This window comes from Octopus bimaculoides, chromosome 8 (genome assembly GCF_001194135.2).
Source record: "Octopus bimaculoides isolate UCB-OBI-ISO-001 chromosome 8, ASM119413v2, whole genome shotgun sequence".
NCBI classification, from domain to species: domain Eukaryota; kingdom Metazoa; phylum Mollusca; class Cephalopoda; order Octopoda; family Octopodidae; genus Octopus; species Octopus bimaculoides.
The window spans coordinates 4,660,647-4,678,463 of NC_068988.1; the positions used below are offsets into that span (position 1 = coordinate 4,660,647).

The 17,817-nt window shown below is 33.5% G+C and overlaps 1 protein-coding gene across 6 annotated transcripts in view; it reads right to left on the minus strand.

Annotated features, from left to right (window-relative positions):
* LOC106878895 (receptor-type tyrosine-protein phosphatase T) overlaps positions 1–17,817 on the minus strand; it is a 596,380-nt gene that overhangs the window by 85,159 nt on the left and 493,404 nt on the right. For all 6 annotated transcript variants that reach the window (XM_014928243.2, XM_014928245.2, XM_014928244.2 and 3 more), the window contains one exon: positions 9,294–9,429. In XM_014928243.2, the coding sequence (XP_014783729.1) occupies positions 9,294–9,429 (136 nt within the window). The remainder of the gene's footprint in view (positions 1–9,293; positions 9,430–17,817) is intronic.

A 17,817-nucleotide genomic window follows, 5' to 3' on the forward strand; every position in this document is an offset into this window, starting at 1 on the left:
TATACTTTATTAAAAAGCAGCAAAAATATCACAATCAGTTTTTGTGATATTTTTGCTGCTTTTTAATAAAGCATATTACTCTACCTCTGGTATTCAAGTACTATTTTCTCCACCTTGCTTCGCATTTATGTGCTTACTCTGGTATGCATGTATATATATATATATATATGCACTTACACATATGTATGTGCATATAAGCCTATATACAGGGTGTCCGAAAAGTCACTAATGGGTTTCATTTTTTATTAACTTCCTTAACTTTACAAATAAATGCATGAAAGTTTGATACAATATAAAGTACATAATGGAAATTAATTTTCATATATCAAATTTTGCAACACCACTACATCACATACGAAAAAGGGCATCGCTTAAATGGCAATCCATTTATGGCTTCGCACGCCCGTGCACTTCCCAAAACTCGCACCATAACACCGTCAAGAGTTTCAGACCCCACTTCTCTTATTTTCTCTATTGATGTTCTCCTTCAGTTGTACCAGGCTCTCCGGTTTGTTGACGTAAACCCTCTCTTTCGGGATTATTAATTATTGTTGTTGTTTTACTTCTCAGAGCGCTCAGTCTTGATTGTTCTGGCAGATTCTGTGAGAGCGGACGGCAGCCTCTGCCGTCAGAGGTCTCACGGGGTCTCTTTCCACCCATTATAAGCTTTGGTATTCGTTTGTTGATTATCATGAGAGACATGCAGTATCCATGCACCAATCTCAAAATCCTAGCTGTCCCCAGCAGAATGGTTTTTGGGGCTTGCTCTGCTCTCATGTCAATTCCGATTTCTCTGACATATTCCTCGAACTTGGTTGTTAGTGCTCGAAACGCTTCTACATCAACATCACCATCGTCACCAAAAGTTGTTGTTGTTGTAGTAGTAGTAGTAGTAGTAGTAGTAGTAGTAGTAGTTGTTGTTGTTGTAGTAGTGAAGAAAAAGAAGTGTTATAATGTGTACATTAATATTTCTTTGCTAAGGAAATTACTTAACAGCATGAAACTTCTTGTTCTGTTCTTTAACAAAAATTTTATTTCACGGACATCACCAACAAAAATTTTATTTCACGGACATCACCAACAAAAATTTCAAATATGCAAATCAAATACAAAAATCAATATCTTAACCCGTTTTATTTAGAAACTAGTATTGCCTTCCATGTTGTTATATTAGCATCAGTTCTCCATAGAACCATTTTCAGAGTGAATTTACTCTTGGTTTCACTTCATTCCAACAATACCTCACCATCATTCCAACAATACCTCACCATCATTCTCTTTTCCTATCAATATATCTCTTTGCTGATTAGTTTTCTTTACTTGTTCTCATTTATTTTTTCAATAAATCTACAGTTAAATTTTCATAATTTCGTTATTGTATCGAACGATATTTATAAACATTGGCAGGTTTTCCTGCTACTCATTCCATTTTATTATACACGTACAGCTTATGTAGTGGTATCTGCATATATTCTTCCTCCACACGCACACACTCACACACACACACGCATATTCTTGCTTATATCTCTATGTTGAAATACAGATTTATATATATATATATATATATATATATATATATATGTGCGTGTGTGTGTGTGTGTGTGTGTGTGCGTGTGTGTGTGTGTGTGTGTGTTTTGTATGTACATATATATGTGTGTGTGTGTGTATACATACACACACAAAAAAAACACATAAACATGTATATAATTTTTCTTACTCATGAAAGAAATGAATAAAAGACAAATATAAGATGGCAGAATTAAAATAATATACATCTGAACTGTTGGGCTGTTGGTAGGTGGGTGAGGGAGAATGTTTATGAGTTTCTATATGTTTATATACAAAAGTATGTGTCTACAACAAATGTAAGTTTATTAATATATGCGTTAGTTGGGAAGATTTACATTCAGTAGAATTCCACCACTACCACTACCACTACCACCATCACTTAACAACACGCTATTGTTTATTTGGTTGCAAGTGAGGCTGAAATCAGCGCTGTAATTAATTGTAAAATCAATTTATATTCACTGAACCTTCTTCTTTGATATATGCTTCAATCATTCTCTATTACTCTAATTTGTAAGCAAGTTTTACTTATATTGTCTTCTCTTTTACTAGTTGACTGTTCTTCAGTTGAATACACCTGTTCTGAAATTGAATTTTACAAAAAAAAAATAATCCGCATACAAGCACCTAATCTTTTTAATACTTTCTTTTTTCGCAGACAATAAACATAGACAAGTCTATTCATTGTTGATTACACCTGTTCGTCAATTAAACAAAATACGAATACATAAAGATGCCCTCTCCACTAACGTTGCCAGTATTCAACTAAATCTTCGTGAATGTACTTAGACTGAAAAAAGAACACTTTCATATGCGATACTGTTTTTTTTTATAAACTGACGCCAGTATTCAGAGCTATCAATTTTAAAGACTCTAGTGTACGATTTTGCTTTATTTCACCAAGTAGTAGTAGCAGCAGAAGCAGCAGCAGAAGCAGCAGCAGCAGGTTATTCAACTCTTCCATTGTAAATAGAAGACATACTCTATTATAGAAATGTGAGGTTATATTCTATTTTCCTATAGCCAGTATTTAAATTTTCTCTTTGTTAGTTATTTTACTAGGGAAGGTATCATTAATCATTTCTGATTTAGACACAAGGTCAGCAAGAAGAGGGTGAGTCGATACCAACGTCTTCAATACTTGGCTACTGCTTTATTTTTTCGATCCCAACAGATGAGAGACGAAGTTCGCTTCGATAGAATTTGAACGCAGAACGAAAAGAGAGCTGGAAAAAATACCGTAAACATTTCTTCCAAACCACCACATTTAGAAAGATATCAATATTTTGATAAATACCTTCTAAAATCTAGTAATACATAAATTGAAAATAATTAACTATAATAACTATAATAGTTTTAATAACCAACTATAACTACTCCCAGAGCTGAGTCCTTTCACCTTATATTGGCAGTTAAGTTTGCCACAAAACATTTCCTACGATCCTAAAAAATTAAGCTCAGCAATGGGCTGGAAACAACATAAAGCAGAGGGGAATCACGTTTTTTATACTTCATTTAATCATTCTCTAATATATATATATATATATATATATATATATATAGTGTTTGTGTGTATGCAGCATATATTTTAAGATATCTTATTGTACATTTATATTGTATAGTATACAATATCTTAAATACATTTATATATCCTATATCACATCGTATCTTATTGTATATTGTATATTTATAGCATTTCTCAGAGCCGGTGAGTACGTTTGTGTAAATGGCAGCACACTATTCGCAAAAATATAGCGGTGTCGGTTCGAACCCTACGCGTACGGAAAACCCAGATTTTTTCTGTCGAGCGCTCGTATGTCCCAATATTAGATTATTTTCTTTTGTCAATGCACGATGATCGTTTATAAGCTTTAAGCTTATAAAATAATATTATTACTTGCAGAAGGCGGTGAGCTGACAGAATCATTGGCGCACCGCACGAAGTGCTTAGCGATATTTCGCCCGGCGCTACGTTCTGAGTTCGAATACCGCCTAAGTCGACTTTACCTTTCATACATTCGAGGTCGATAAAATAAGTACCAGTTGAACACCGGGGTCAATGTAAATGACTCATCCTCTCCCCCAAAAGGGCTGCCGTTGTAAAATTTGAAACCTATATTATTATTTGCAGAATTGTGAAATTTGGTACCGCTTTTCAAAAACATCGTACATATGTATATATATATATATATATATAATATTAGGGATAAAATCCAAAATTATAGGTAAAAACTCAATTAAAATAAATTTATTAAAAATTAAAATTAAATTAAGCTTCACAGTATAAAATATATATAAATATATAGTATTAGGGAATTGGTATTATTCCCTAATACTATATATATATATATATATATATATATATATATATATATACAGATATACAGAGAGAGTGAGAGAGAGAAGAGGAGAGGTTGTATGTTGTAACATATTTGGCATAAAAATATCCCGTTCGTTTTACTAGCAAACGTTTATGCAAACAAGAATTTAAAGTAGTGACGCAAAAGGCTGTCTAGAATCTATCAATTCCTCAATAACCCATAAATAAAATTTGAAAACTTTAAAAAAGATAACTGATGCTGTGGGCTGCGGCCGGTCTATTGTAGACCCTAATATAGAAAATATTCTAGTTTGCAGATCACTGTAATGGTATGATGTCCACATTGACATATTTTTGTTTCCTTTAATTCTCAAAGTTAGAAAGAAAACTATACATTTTTTGCAAACTATTGTCTGCTATGACACAACCATAACGTTTTTGCCAACTTTTGTATACCATTTTTGATTATGTCAGTTGATATAATCGATTGAATCGTTGTTAGTAAGTTAATGCTACATTTTAATCGAACTTAGAGATGACAAAGTGACCTTGGTGAAATTAGAAATGGTAAAGTAAGGCATTTAATGTTTTGTTCTACTGCTTCTGCCGCACGACCACTCATCGAACTCTCAATATTGAACAAGTCAAACTCTTTGCAATAAGTTCATTATAATACTTAATAGTTTCAACCTGAATGGGTTATTATCTACAGTTGACTGGTTAGCTGGGTAATATGCTCCCGCCTACCCCAAATCTAGAGACGCCAGTCAGATTTTCTTCACTTTACGTCTTTCTTTCCTTCCCCATTCATTTATTGATTCATTCCTTCTTCCTTTCTCTCTCCTTCGCCATCGTCCTTTCTTCATTATTTCCAATGTCATTTTTTGTTTTGTTTATTATTCTCTAGTTTCTTCTGCAATGCCTACATGTCAAAATATGTTTAATCCTTTTTAAGACATCTTACAATGAAAATAAAATTTTAATATATATTGTTTTGCTTTTTAAATTTTGTGAAACTTAATTTTAGTTAGATATTCCTTTTTACTTTCTTTGCGATTGTTGGTGTTTAATGGAGGGAGGCAGCATCACTGCCACTCGACTCGAAGCTATTAACTGAAAAAGCAAACGAAAAAAATTGTCGGATTTATGTCAAAGGAAATGTCAGGAATAACTTTTCTGAAATACATCAAAGTCCCCACCACACACACCTTTGTCATACGTAATAAATGTGTGCGAGTGGATAGATTTGATTCCTGGCGTGAAGAACAGCATGTACGTGCGCGCGCGCGTGTATATATATATATATATATATGTGTGTGTGTGTGTGTGTGTGTGTGTGTGTGTGTGTGTGTGTGTGTATTTATGCATGTGTATATATGTATGTATACATAAATGTATGTATATATGTGTATGTATATATATGTAAGTATATATATGTATATATATGTATATATATATGTGTGTGTGTGTTTGCACATATACACACCTAATATACATATATGTCCCTGTGTATGTATATATATATATATATATATATACACATACATACACACAGAGACGTATGTCTATGTGCATATCTATGTATGTATACATGTAGGTAGATAGGTAGGTAGGTAGGTAGGTAGGTAGATAGATTTGTAGGTAGGTAGGTAGGTAGGTAGGTAGGTATGAGCATCTGATTCTGCACTAATACATACAATCACACATCGCGACTGAAACATACATAAAAACGTGCATACACATGTCAGGCATTTGTGTGTGTGTGTGTGTGCGTGTGCGCGCGCACCTTTATATGTGTACGTATAGATATATGGATGACGATGGAATTAAACAACTATACGTATGTATTTTTTTGCAAAAATATCAAAATTACCTCACCCACCACACACCCTTGTTTGCACACACAACAAATCGATAACTATGTACCACCATTGCAACATAGATTTAGTTAATGCTGCATAGAAATACATTCATTTCAGTACACAAGTGCCTCGCTTCAAAAACAATACACTCTCTCTTCTCCTCTGTGTGTGTATGTATGTATGTGTATGTGTGTGAGGGGGTAGATGTAGGTATGTGTGCGAGTTATTTAAAGCTAACACTCATAGTGTTGTTTAAATAATCGCCCTAATACAGTGAAAAGAGAAAGAAAAGTTCGATCCTTTTGTCTTAATATATGTGTATATCTTTTTTTCAATAACTAGTTACAATAATTTATCGAATCGCTTTAACGTACAGAAAACTCTTTTAAACTTGGGTCACCACAAAAGTTTTTCACCTCACTTCCTTCAGTTTGATTCCATAATTTACAATTTTATTTTTAATCATTTTCACTCTCTGATTATTTTCTTTTTCAATTACAGTTCCTCTAGTATCGGTCAAATGTCTTCCTCTATTATTCGTCATATGATTCAGTCAAACATGGGCTTCTTTTTATTGTCTATTCTCTTCCATCTTTCCCTACTTGCAAACGTCTTTTAAACAACAGACATTTGCTCGACGTCTTTAAAAACACAGATTAAATCATTATTTTTTCTATTTTCCCATATTCCTACCTCTCTCTCTCTTTCCTTTCCTCTTTCTTTCTCCCTCTCACTGGAATCCTCTCTAGATAACTCATTGTCTTGTTTAAAAATTATTCTATCTTTTATTATTCTTTTCAATTCATTATGACAATGCTTTAAATAAAAGAATAGAAATTTTAATTACAGTTCAACTTCATCAGAATGCATTTAGTTTCATAACAAAACATTTATTAAACTTTCCTTCGTCATATTTTAATAATATCATATGGATAACTTACATTATGAAATTATATATATATATATATATATATATATATATAATTGAAAACCAAGAGGAGGCTGGAGATTTATTCACATCCAAAACTTTTTTATTAAAAGTTTTCTACAGCATATATAACAATGACCAACACATGTTTCTACTGCAGCAACTGCACATTGCTCTGTATGCAATTATGCATGTTAGTCATCAAGTTTCCATCACTAACGACGTTTTCAAAGTGAACTCATTCAAACAAGCTTCTTGCGATGGTATTCAGTTGAAGGTGTTAGCGTTTTAAATCAAATTGAATTTTGATCTGCCAATTACCTCTACTGGTATTACAGATGAATCGTGGTTTTAAAATGTTTATTTATATTACAATTAATTGTTTTGCTTACATTTTACTGTATGAAGTAAATTATTTATCCAGAAGTATTTCGCTTATTTTGCGTTTATACCCTCAGTTAATATAATTGTTATTATTATTATAATTATATTAATTAATATTTTCTGCATAAATATCATTTATTGTCACTATCATTATTTTAACTAGTTTAATCATTATAGATGGTAGTTATGTTTCTTTAAATTGTTTAAGCGCATATTTTGTCCAGTGTGAACATCTTATAGCCTATTCCAGTCTAGTGTTTATAAGAGTAAATTTAGAAGAGAAAATTTGGTACATTTCTTCCACGTGTGAAGGTGTGGCTTTGTGGTAAGAAGTTTTCTTCCCAACCACATGGTCCCGGGTTCAGTCCTACTGCGTGGAACTTTAGGCAAATGCCTTTTGCTATAGCCTCGGGCCGATCAAAGGCTTGTGAGTGGATTTGTTAGGCGAAAACGGAAAGAAGTCCATCATATACATATATATATATATATGTGTGTGTGTGTGTGTATGCATGTCCTTGTGTCTGTGTTTTCCCCCTACCACCGCTTCACAACCGGTGTTGGTGTGTTTACGTTTCTGTAAATTAGCTGTTCATCAAAACAGACTGATAGAATAAGTACAGGCTTCCTTTACAAACTATATATATTACAACGTGCAGATGCACGTTGGGATTTTGAGAGGAGAGCTAATATGATTGCACTAGCAGTAGACTCATGAGTTTGCTGGATGCTTTTACTTTTGAAAAAACATTTGTATCCTAAACATAGTTGTTTCTACGTTCACTAACCATTTTTTCTTTTCGCGTTTTTAGAAAGAAATGCGTACCCTTATCAATATTCTTAAATATATTAGACTGACGTATGTGCTTTACTCAAAAGCTAAAGAATCGCGGTTTATGGTCCCGGTAATCTGATGAGTAATTTATTTACATTGAGCAATAGAAAAATAGGCATTTTACTTTTGCTGCAATGAAGAAAAACTGTAGCAAGCAGAACTGAGTGGCTCACAGATTTGGATATCTTCTGTTTACGTTCAGGTAAGTGCATTCAATCGTGTATATATATACTTTCTCCAAAGGTAGTGTAACCTCACTAATACATAATAAAATATATCTTAAGCTATTTCTAACTCTCGAAAGTTTAGTGTGCAAAAAGCTGTTGCCGCTGTGCCATTTTATACTGGAATGATGAACAGCTTTATTCAATAAAGGAATCAAGTAAACTTGGTTAGAACTTAGAAAGATTTTTTTTTATTATAACCTGTAAATCATCGATGTAAATCAGATGTGCTATGATCTTACGAAAGAATGTAAAAAAATAAATTCTTCATAAAATATATTTAAAGTACTCTAACAGAGCAACAAAAAAAATGAGTAGTTTAAGGAGTGTCTTTTTGAATAGATTGAGGTTTCCTTGTATTCGTATAAAATGATACACAAATACGATGAAAAAGTGTATCGACTTTACCTGAATCTGTTTAACACTTAGTAAATGGTATCAAATTTCGATGTACTAGTTTTTCAACATACAACACAACACAACTGATAATTCTAAACAAATACGTGAGTTTGAAGTTATTATCCCTTCAAATTACTTTACGAAGATCATTTATAGAGATGTGGAGTTGATAAAGTGTATCGAAGCTAAAATACCACTAATTTCACTTGACTAAAATTATATCTTTGTCGTGTCTGTTTGTTTCTGTATTTCTTTTACTCCTAATTAATCAGAGGCAGAGATACATTAAAATTCAAAAATAATTGAAAATTTATGAACTCGTGACAAAACATTTAATTTGAAATAACATAATTCTTCAGGTAAACTACAATTAGATATTTTTTAATGGAATATATAACATTTAATGGAATATAGAACTGCATTTTCCCTGATTAGAGTTGTGCGGGAATGTTTGCTGAAATTTAGGATAGGACTCAGTCAGCGCTTTTCATAGGGTAGAAAACGAAGGTTTCCTGAGAATCAATGTTTTAAGAAGATGGAGGATTAGTTCCAGACTATGGAATTTCTGAAAAGGAAAATTTCTGAAAATGGTCATAAAATTGATTCTAAACTTGCTCCGCATTACAGTTTAGGCTTCAAACAGTTAAAAAGTTATCTAAAATTGCATATTTAGTGTTGTCACGTGTATACAACCAGCCAAAAGAATAACGGTAAACAAACTAGTGCTGAAATAGGTGAAAGAGATCTGAAGATGCAAATATTTCCTTTTACTTACCAAAGTCTGCACCATGTTGACCCTCTGTCGTCTCATATGCTGTACAAAATTATGCACATCAACAATTCCTTCCTCGCGGGCTTGCTCTAATTGAGCATCGATCGCTATATATGTTCCGGTGCGTCCAACCCCGGCACTGAAAGAAAGGAAATTGTATCGGGATTAGATTACAAACAAAACTGAAAATATTTCAATTGTTAAATTCAACGGTTACACATTACCAATATCGCAAAACAATTATATTTTAATATGAGGAGACACTATTTAATAACAAGATATTTACCATTTTCCTTATGGTCATTTCGAGCGTTACCTTGTAAAAGATTTGATGTTACTGTCAGGTCACTGATGTAGAAAGGAATTTATTCCTTTTGTGTAGGTAAGTAGGTAGGTAGGTAGGTAGGTAGGTAGGTAGGTAGGTTTAGATAAACTTATGCGTTTTGTCTCGATAGGAAGATCAGCGGGTAGATAGGCACATTTGTAGAAAAATATTTCTGAATGTATATCTACGCTTATCACCTGAACTAATATGACTTGTCTAAATTAATGCAAATTCATCAAATTCTGTAATATAGAAACATTTCTGGAGTTTTTATAGATATTCTCAAAAAGAAAATAGTTTGTTTGTATAATTTATTGGAAAAAAATCCTCAGTGCCGAAACGTTTTTCTAAGCTACTAAACAGTGATCCCTATATTTAGATATGCAGATAAAAGTGTATATTTATGATCGCACGGTGTTTAAAGAAAATAATTATATAATTTTACATATTACTGGTCCATAATAAAATGAGAATCAATGATTTTTGCCTTGACTTAGTTATTCAATTGGACGTGCAACGTGTAAGAAATATTTCAGCCATCTCATTCGTGTTTGGTTGAAGTAGAAATATTACATAATTGCACTCTTAGTAATGTTTTCACAGAAGTAATTATGAATATAGACTTCTAAGTTTTGCTATTTTCTGCAACGCATGTCATGTAGCTGTTTAAGAAGAAAATTATCAATGTTACTGACTGCCTTCTCAATTCACAAGAAGGCCTACTGTGCAACCCTTGTTGATTATGACAAAAGTTAGCAAATCGATTATCGTTACATCAAGAAAATTTTCCGAGTAAATTGGATTAGGTTTCCAAGTAATGGCAGCAGCAATGTACGGACTTAGTGATAAGACAGAACAGCCATAAAAGTATGCCTTTACAGGGTTAGCTGGGAACTGAACAACACCACATATATGAAAAGCTCTCTGTGGTTTGGAGGGACAAATTCAACCCGAACTGGAAGCAGCAACAACAGACACATCATTTCGCTGTTGTGGCAAGTGCATTTCTTTGCTGGACTAACAGAACACTTACAGTTCAGCAAAAAGGAGCCATCTCAAAAGGAGCAATATTCTGGCATTAAAAATAAGAAAATACCAAACTCTTTGGAAGTGTTTAGTTGCAGCAGTACTTGGAACAGCTCATGGGCTGAGGAAAGTGTTGCGTCTCTGAGCTGCGGGATGGAATTGAGACCTGACATAGGTAAATAAGGAGAAGCTAAGTGATTATAATAATAATAATTTCTTCTTCTTGTCACAGAAGTATCAGATGAGAGGGACTTTAGGACATTTTATTATTTGTATAAGGGTTCATATAAAAGATGAGAGCTAATTTCGGCACATGGCCAGCAATTCTCTCCAGTATTTGACTGATTTTATTTTTACTTCCCTGAAAATATTAACGACAACAGTGACCTTGTCAGTATTTGAACTGAGAACATGAAGGGCGGAAACAATCCCGTAAAGCTCTTGCAAACGACCTTCATTAAATAATTTCTTACATAAAAATAAGCCTAGAAATTTAAGGAAGAGTTGGGTGGATACCATAAAATCCAACACTTGTATTTTATTTTCTTGATCCCTGAAGAATGAAAAATGCAACTGACTTCGGTGGAATCTGCTGAATATAAAGAGCAGCAAGTAACAAACAAATAAAAAGGATTTTGTCCAATGAAGTCACAGAGAAACGGATGATTGCTGAATTTGTTTTCAGGAACAGCACAGAAACCATTTAAATCGCTCGAAAACAATGTTATTGTATATGAAAGCTGAAATCAACATCGAAGAGGAACTATAGATAAGATTAACAGTCAAAACAGATTTGGAAATCAGACAATTGATTTCAGCAAAATAAACCTTAGGTTTTGTCATCAACAGTCTGGAGCCTGTAACAGCTTGGGAATGCATTGGCGTATTTGAAACAATGTGGGAGAATTGTTAAGGTAATGTTGCAAACATGATTTTTATAAACGCGAGAAACTGTTATAAAATAACGAAGAAAACATAAACAATATCAGAAAAGTATAAGAGACAACAGGTGTAGTTGGTGGCTTAGGCTTCCCTCTTTCACTGGAATTACAGACGCGGTGACGCCGATAGGAAAGCATTTAGACCAATAGATATAGAAGCAAACAGATAGGCAGATAGATTGAGACAAACAGACAGACAGACAGGCAGGCAGACAGACAGACAGACAGACAGATAGACAGGCAGGCAGGTAGGCAGACAGACAGACAGACAGACAGACAGACAGATATATAGATAGATAGATAGATAGATAGACAGACGCCAGAGCTTATAATGTGTTATGTTAAATCGTAAGAACTCATTGTCATTTTGGGAGAACATATCAAAGATATTCTATGACAGCAATGGTTAACTCCCTTGTGGTTACATGCTGTTATTAAGCAAAGCCTTACAGGTTTCTTATATGGGGTTATTAATGCTACCTAACTCCATCAGAGTGAACCAAATATATGCAGAGTCTCGAGAACCTAACAGACCGTCTGAAACAGTAGTGACAATAACTTGCCAGAAAATAGTACTGATGCCTATCGTCCATGCAGACAATATTTTCCAGAATGAGACAAGGTAAATGCTTGAAAACAACGACAAATAACAATAAAATTATAGTAAGATTATTTATAGCTCCTCAAAGAGTAATACAGCAATTAATCTAACTACAGAAGACTTAAGGGGCCACCTACATCAGCAAACAAAGGCACTCCACACGTTACCTTATATACAATACAAGTTACATAAGAGACCTTGCAGACTTCTGATAGAATCATAGATCAGGTTCAAGAACGTCACATATCAAAACATGTCATGTTATATTCTGACAGGATAGAAATAAAACATTGAACAATTGTAAAGATATTCACGAAGATATAACACCGTCGGTGCTACACACACACACACGCTCTCTCTCTCTCTCTCTCTCTCTCTCTCTCTCTCTCTCTCTCTCTCTCTCTCTCTCTCTCTCTCTCTCTCTCTCTCTCTCCTTCCCTCTGTCCGTCTGCCCAACTCTCTTTCTCTTTCTCGCTGTCTCTCTCCTTCTTTCACGCTGTGTCTGTCTATCTTTCTTTCTCTTTCACTGTATAAATGGTTAAAGACTAACACAGTAGTAAGTTTGCTCAAGTCACAGTTCCTGCAGAATCTAAATAGCGTTTACTTTTCGTGAGAATCAACTGAAATAACGAAGGAAAATAGTAACTCACGATATTTGCTCCTTTTACCATCGACACGTAGGGAAGTAGAAGGAAAGAGCTTAATAGCCCAAATGATTCAGCTCAAAGTGTTCCTAAACGTGTATTCGTGTCCCCTGTAATATGAAGGGAGTATCTATTTTTTTCTCAGTCGTTTTAATACTTGAAACCTAAGTTCTTTGTGCAACTGAGAAATCTGAATGTAATAATTTCACGGAATTATAACAACATGTCTTAAACGATTCTACCTAAATAGTTTCTACCCAGATATATAAGCTATCAGCACTTGTAAAATATTTAATCTATTTTGACGTATCTATCCCTATGTCCTATAATTTTTGTTATATAGACAGAAACAAGCAGATATAAACAAATTGTCTGCCAACAAGAGTGGGGTGATTTACAGTATACACGTTTACCACAATTTAATCTAAATTCTGACACATTATCTACTTTAATCTATTTCTTGGAATTATGAAGCATGAACTGAAGTTTGTTTACGATCAAACTTGCCACAGGTATTATGGAAGCGTTGCTGTTGACATAACTGAAGAAAAGTGTCACGATTTTCTTTATATTCTGAACAGCGTTTATTTAAAGAACATCTAGAATTTCTCCCGTTTCTTCTTTTTTGCTCATGAAATAAATGGTTAAGCATTACATTGTAACGATCTCAGTTTATATTCCACTCATAAATTTCCATGGCTTTTTTTATATCCTTCACACTTCGAGGTGGGATAACATAAATGAAATTTATAAAGTTTTCAAATGTATCATCTTGAAATATGCTAGTTTTTTTACGGAATTTATTGTACACATATTTCAAATATTAATACCCTGTAAAGAAATGATAAGCTATTTCCTATAAAAAAAGATGCTCTAAAGTACATCCAAGACATCACAAAATACAAAAGAGTTTGGCTGACAAAAATATGACGATAAGTTAGACTAACTTATATCTGAATGTTCTCTATATTAATCGATAGTCGAGAGATATTAATATACCAGCTTCCATACTGAAGAAACGATGGCTTGTATTTTGATGTGTTTTATCCCGAAAAGGTGCCGTGCATTTACTACTATAAATGAGTACCATAAGTAAATGAAAACTAGTTGATGCGGGTTCCACATTCAAACGTCGTCATAAGCAAAAAAAGAAAAAAAAAGAAAAAGAAACTGTGATAAAGTAAAATTTCTAGTTGAGGACAATAGATATCTCTGAATCTTAAAGAGTATCTTTAACTCAACACTAATGAAGGATTCGAGCATCACTATGCAATATCAATGGCTAATCAATCGTCATTCCGGTAAAATGTTGATTTAGTCGCAAGACGTGTTTGAATTTACTTCGTAAGATATAAACCTATGACCTCAATATACTTATGAATAATGTTTTAAAATACTACAGAATGTGTGTTAACACTTCCTCAAAACTATTACAATTTCTAAATGATGGATTATGCCCCACGATCAAAAGGAATCGAGGAATCGAAACTAAAATGTATAAAGTTGCCTGATTTTAGAACGTTCAAAAGTACAATACAAACATGTTATAATATAAAATAATGAAATAAATCGATATATCTGATATTAAATAATATAGAAGGAATTTCTTGTGTGAAGTTCGCCAGACACATATGGCATCAATATTCAACCGTTTCTATGAATTGATAATGTATTTGAATCCCTCATTGGTAGGTTAATTAAACCATTCGTGTAGTAAATAAATGTATCTTCTGTTTGCAGACGATGAAAATCGTGTTTTGCGTTTTCATACAAAATATGACTGCTGACTGAAATCCTTATATATCAAAAGAAACTCATTATTTTCTTTAACAATGAAAACGTCTGTAAATCTTTAATTACGAGTCAAGAAGTGGGTCGTACTTTCGATCACTATCGATTTACTCTGCTTTACTAAGTGCTTTGTCAGCTAAACCACTCAGCGTTCCTTTTCAAATTCTGGTTAACATTATCATTAATGAATGACATTATTATTCACAAACTTCAATATTCTGATATTTTACTTTCAGTATTTCAGACATTAATCTTCATTCTTTACCTATCATTTGCCATATTTCCTTTTCTCATCGTACACTAGTGATACTCTGCATATTTATTGCCGCCATTAAACACTTCAAATAGAGACCAGGTTTTTAATTTGAGTCACAATCTCCATTAACCATGTAATTACTGATAATTAATAACAATAGTTTAGAAAGTTAAGACCTCAATCAATAATTGATAAGTTTTTAATACTTGGTCTCAAGTCTAAGAAATTTGCTCTTTTTCCCCAGATGGACACGTTTAGCACAAGGTGACAATTCTATATTCAAATGGATAGTGATCATAGCGGTAAGGTCTACAATCAAGAAAAATCTTTGATATCGATCTATGATATACAAAGGCAGAATAATATTCTCGGGCTGTTTCATACTGCCATGTTTTATTTGAAGTTGTATTCTAAATACGAGGTATTTAACATGCTGCAATGTTATGTCAGTATTTGCAAGCTTCTTCCTAATACAGCAATATTTCTTCACCTCGGAACTTGTAGGTGTTGTTGGGTCATTAATTATAAGGTAATGAATAATCAGAGAATGAAGAATTAATCAGATGCAAGTCAATCGCCTGGAGTTCATATCAAGAATATTATAAAAGAAACAAACAGCATCAAATATGTGTATGGCACTGAACATGTTTGAACTTATGTCCTTCTTTTGCATTCTAATATCTCGGCTACGTTAAACCAAACAACACACATATATATGTATATCTCTGTATGCTTGTGTGTCTGAAAATAAAACTTATGTATTTCTATACACCCTTACTACAGAATAACAAAAGAAGCTATGATACAGCAACATAAACACAAACATAAAAGCTTGACAATTGTCGTAATGATTGATATTGCAACAGTTTTTGGTTGAAATAAAGAAGGGGAAAAAAGAGATATAACAAGTCTGAGCTGTTGGCTGAAGCATGATAGTTTATCGCTATCGAAGTGTTAAAGAGGTAGGTACCATTGTTAGAAGAAATCGGCATGTTTATAAATCCCGACTGAATGAGTTATGTTAAGCAGTAAAATGAATTGTTGCTTATGATGCAAACGAGAGACAAAAGATCTCTGGCACAGAACACTGCCGCAAGCTGCGAGCTGTAAGTGGAAGTGGTCAAAAGAATGACAGTAATGCGCTAAACGTCTGAGTAATCCAGTGTGTTTGAGACAAACATTCAATTGATGTTTTTTAATGCAGGTAACCAGGTGGTGACAGCGTCATCACTATATAATCAATAGCTAAATTGATATTTTATAGTGTAAATGTTGTTGGAAGTTCAGATGAAACGGTCGGCAAAATGATAGAACGAGGTTGTTTCGTGTTAGATGGAGATGTTTAAGTGTACATGAGACAACAGACAAAGGATCCATGTGAAGAACAAAAAATCTACAAACCCAAAGGGCTTGTAGTTGCATTTGAAAGAAGAGGTGGGTATTTAGGGAATTTGTGGAGAATAATGGGATTAGATTGAAGGAAACGAAGTTCCATAGTGTGGTTTAAAGGAAATTTAAAGTGATGAGATTAACAGATATAGTGTGAAAGGGAAGGCGGTTGGTTCCTGAACATGAGGACGGAGGCTAGGTTAACATTGCGGACGCAATACAAGATAGTATCAATGACTAGTTGTGATGACTAATTCCTTTCAGGCAAATTGTAAATCATGTGGTGCACGTGAGCATCAAGGTCCAGAATCTCGGCTACAGAAGCTATGAGGCGGAGGAATTACATGGAGAAGTAATCAGATTTAATGTGAATGTAGTTGGATGGAGTAACATAGAATAAAAATTGAAATCAGTGGTTTTGTAAAAGACAAAAATAGAGAGATTGGGAAATATCCAGAGAGTTAAAAAGGAAAATGATGGAGATGGTAGAGGTTATATATCATGAAGGGCGAAGTGAGTTAATAAACTTGATGAAGTTTCAGCTGTTCGCGGGTAACGAAGACGCCATCGATAATATCACTGACGTCGCGAACATATAATTGTAAATGGGTCTGATGAGAAGGTGTAAACTTGGGTCGAAACAAGATCAACAATACTGAGAGAAACCACTGGAAAGAAGAAACAGTTGTGTGGAAAGGAACGACAAATGAGGTGTTGGAGAGTAGAGGTGCTGGGTTCGAGCGAAGAAGTACTTTAGGACTTGGAGACCATCATCATCGCCGTCAGGGAGTTTTCAGATTGACTACAACTGGTGGAGCAAACAATTCCGTCAACTCACGAGAAAACATAAACAAGTAAATGTTAATATTCTTATAAACATTAAGAAATATTTGAAATTCAAATTCCTATTTAATCAATTATGAAATATAGGAGATGAAAATTTGACCATTCTTTGTTAAGAAACAATAAACTGGAAACGAAAAACCAAATACTGTAAAGATTGAAGTAAATCTTTCGATGATGACAGAGGATAATATCTGAAAAACTCGTATTTTCATACTTCTTGTCATTGTTACTTCTGATTTTCCCACAGAAACATAAATAGCCGAGTAGAATTGCAACCAGAGATGGTGGAGGAGATGTTCTGCGGTGTTTTCATGTGCAAATTTTAAATGAATGTAAATATACCGTGTTGTCAATAAGATAGTTAGTGTGTATAAAAGGGTCATAAACTAGCAATTATATTGTAGAACAATAATGGATAATGGCAATACATTCGGATTGCTAAAGTTTTAAGATCGACAGAAAACACGTTAAATATCCGTCAAAAGTCACAAATCCAAACTGGAATAATAATCACAAAGACAACAAAGAACAATGAAGTGTCTCCAATATATTTGATATTTACAGTTTCGTAAGTTTAGGACGATGACTTCTCCATTCAATTGATTAATCTTGTTTTGACTGAACAGAGACGAGAAAGATAATACTTACATATAACAACATGCATAATACGGGTGTGTATATACATATATATATATATATATATATATA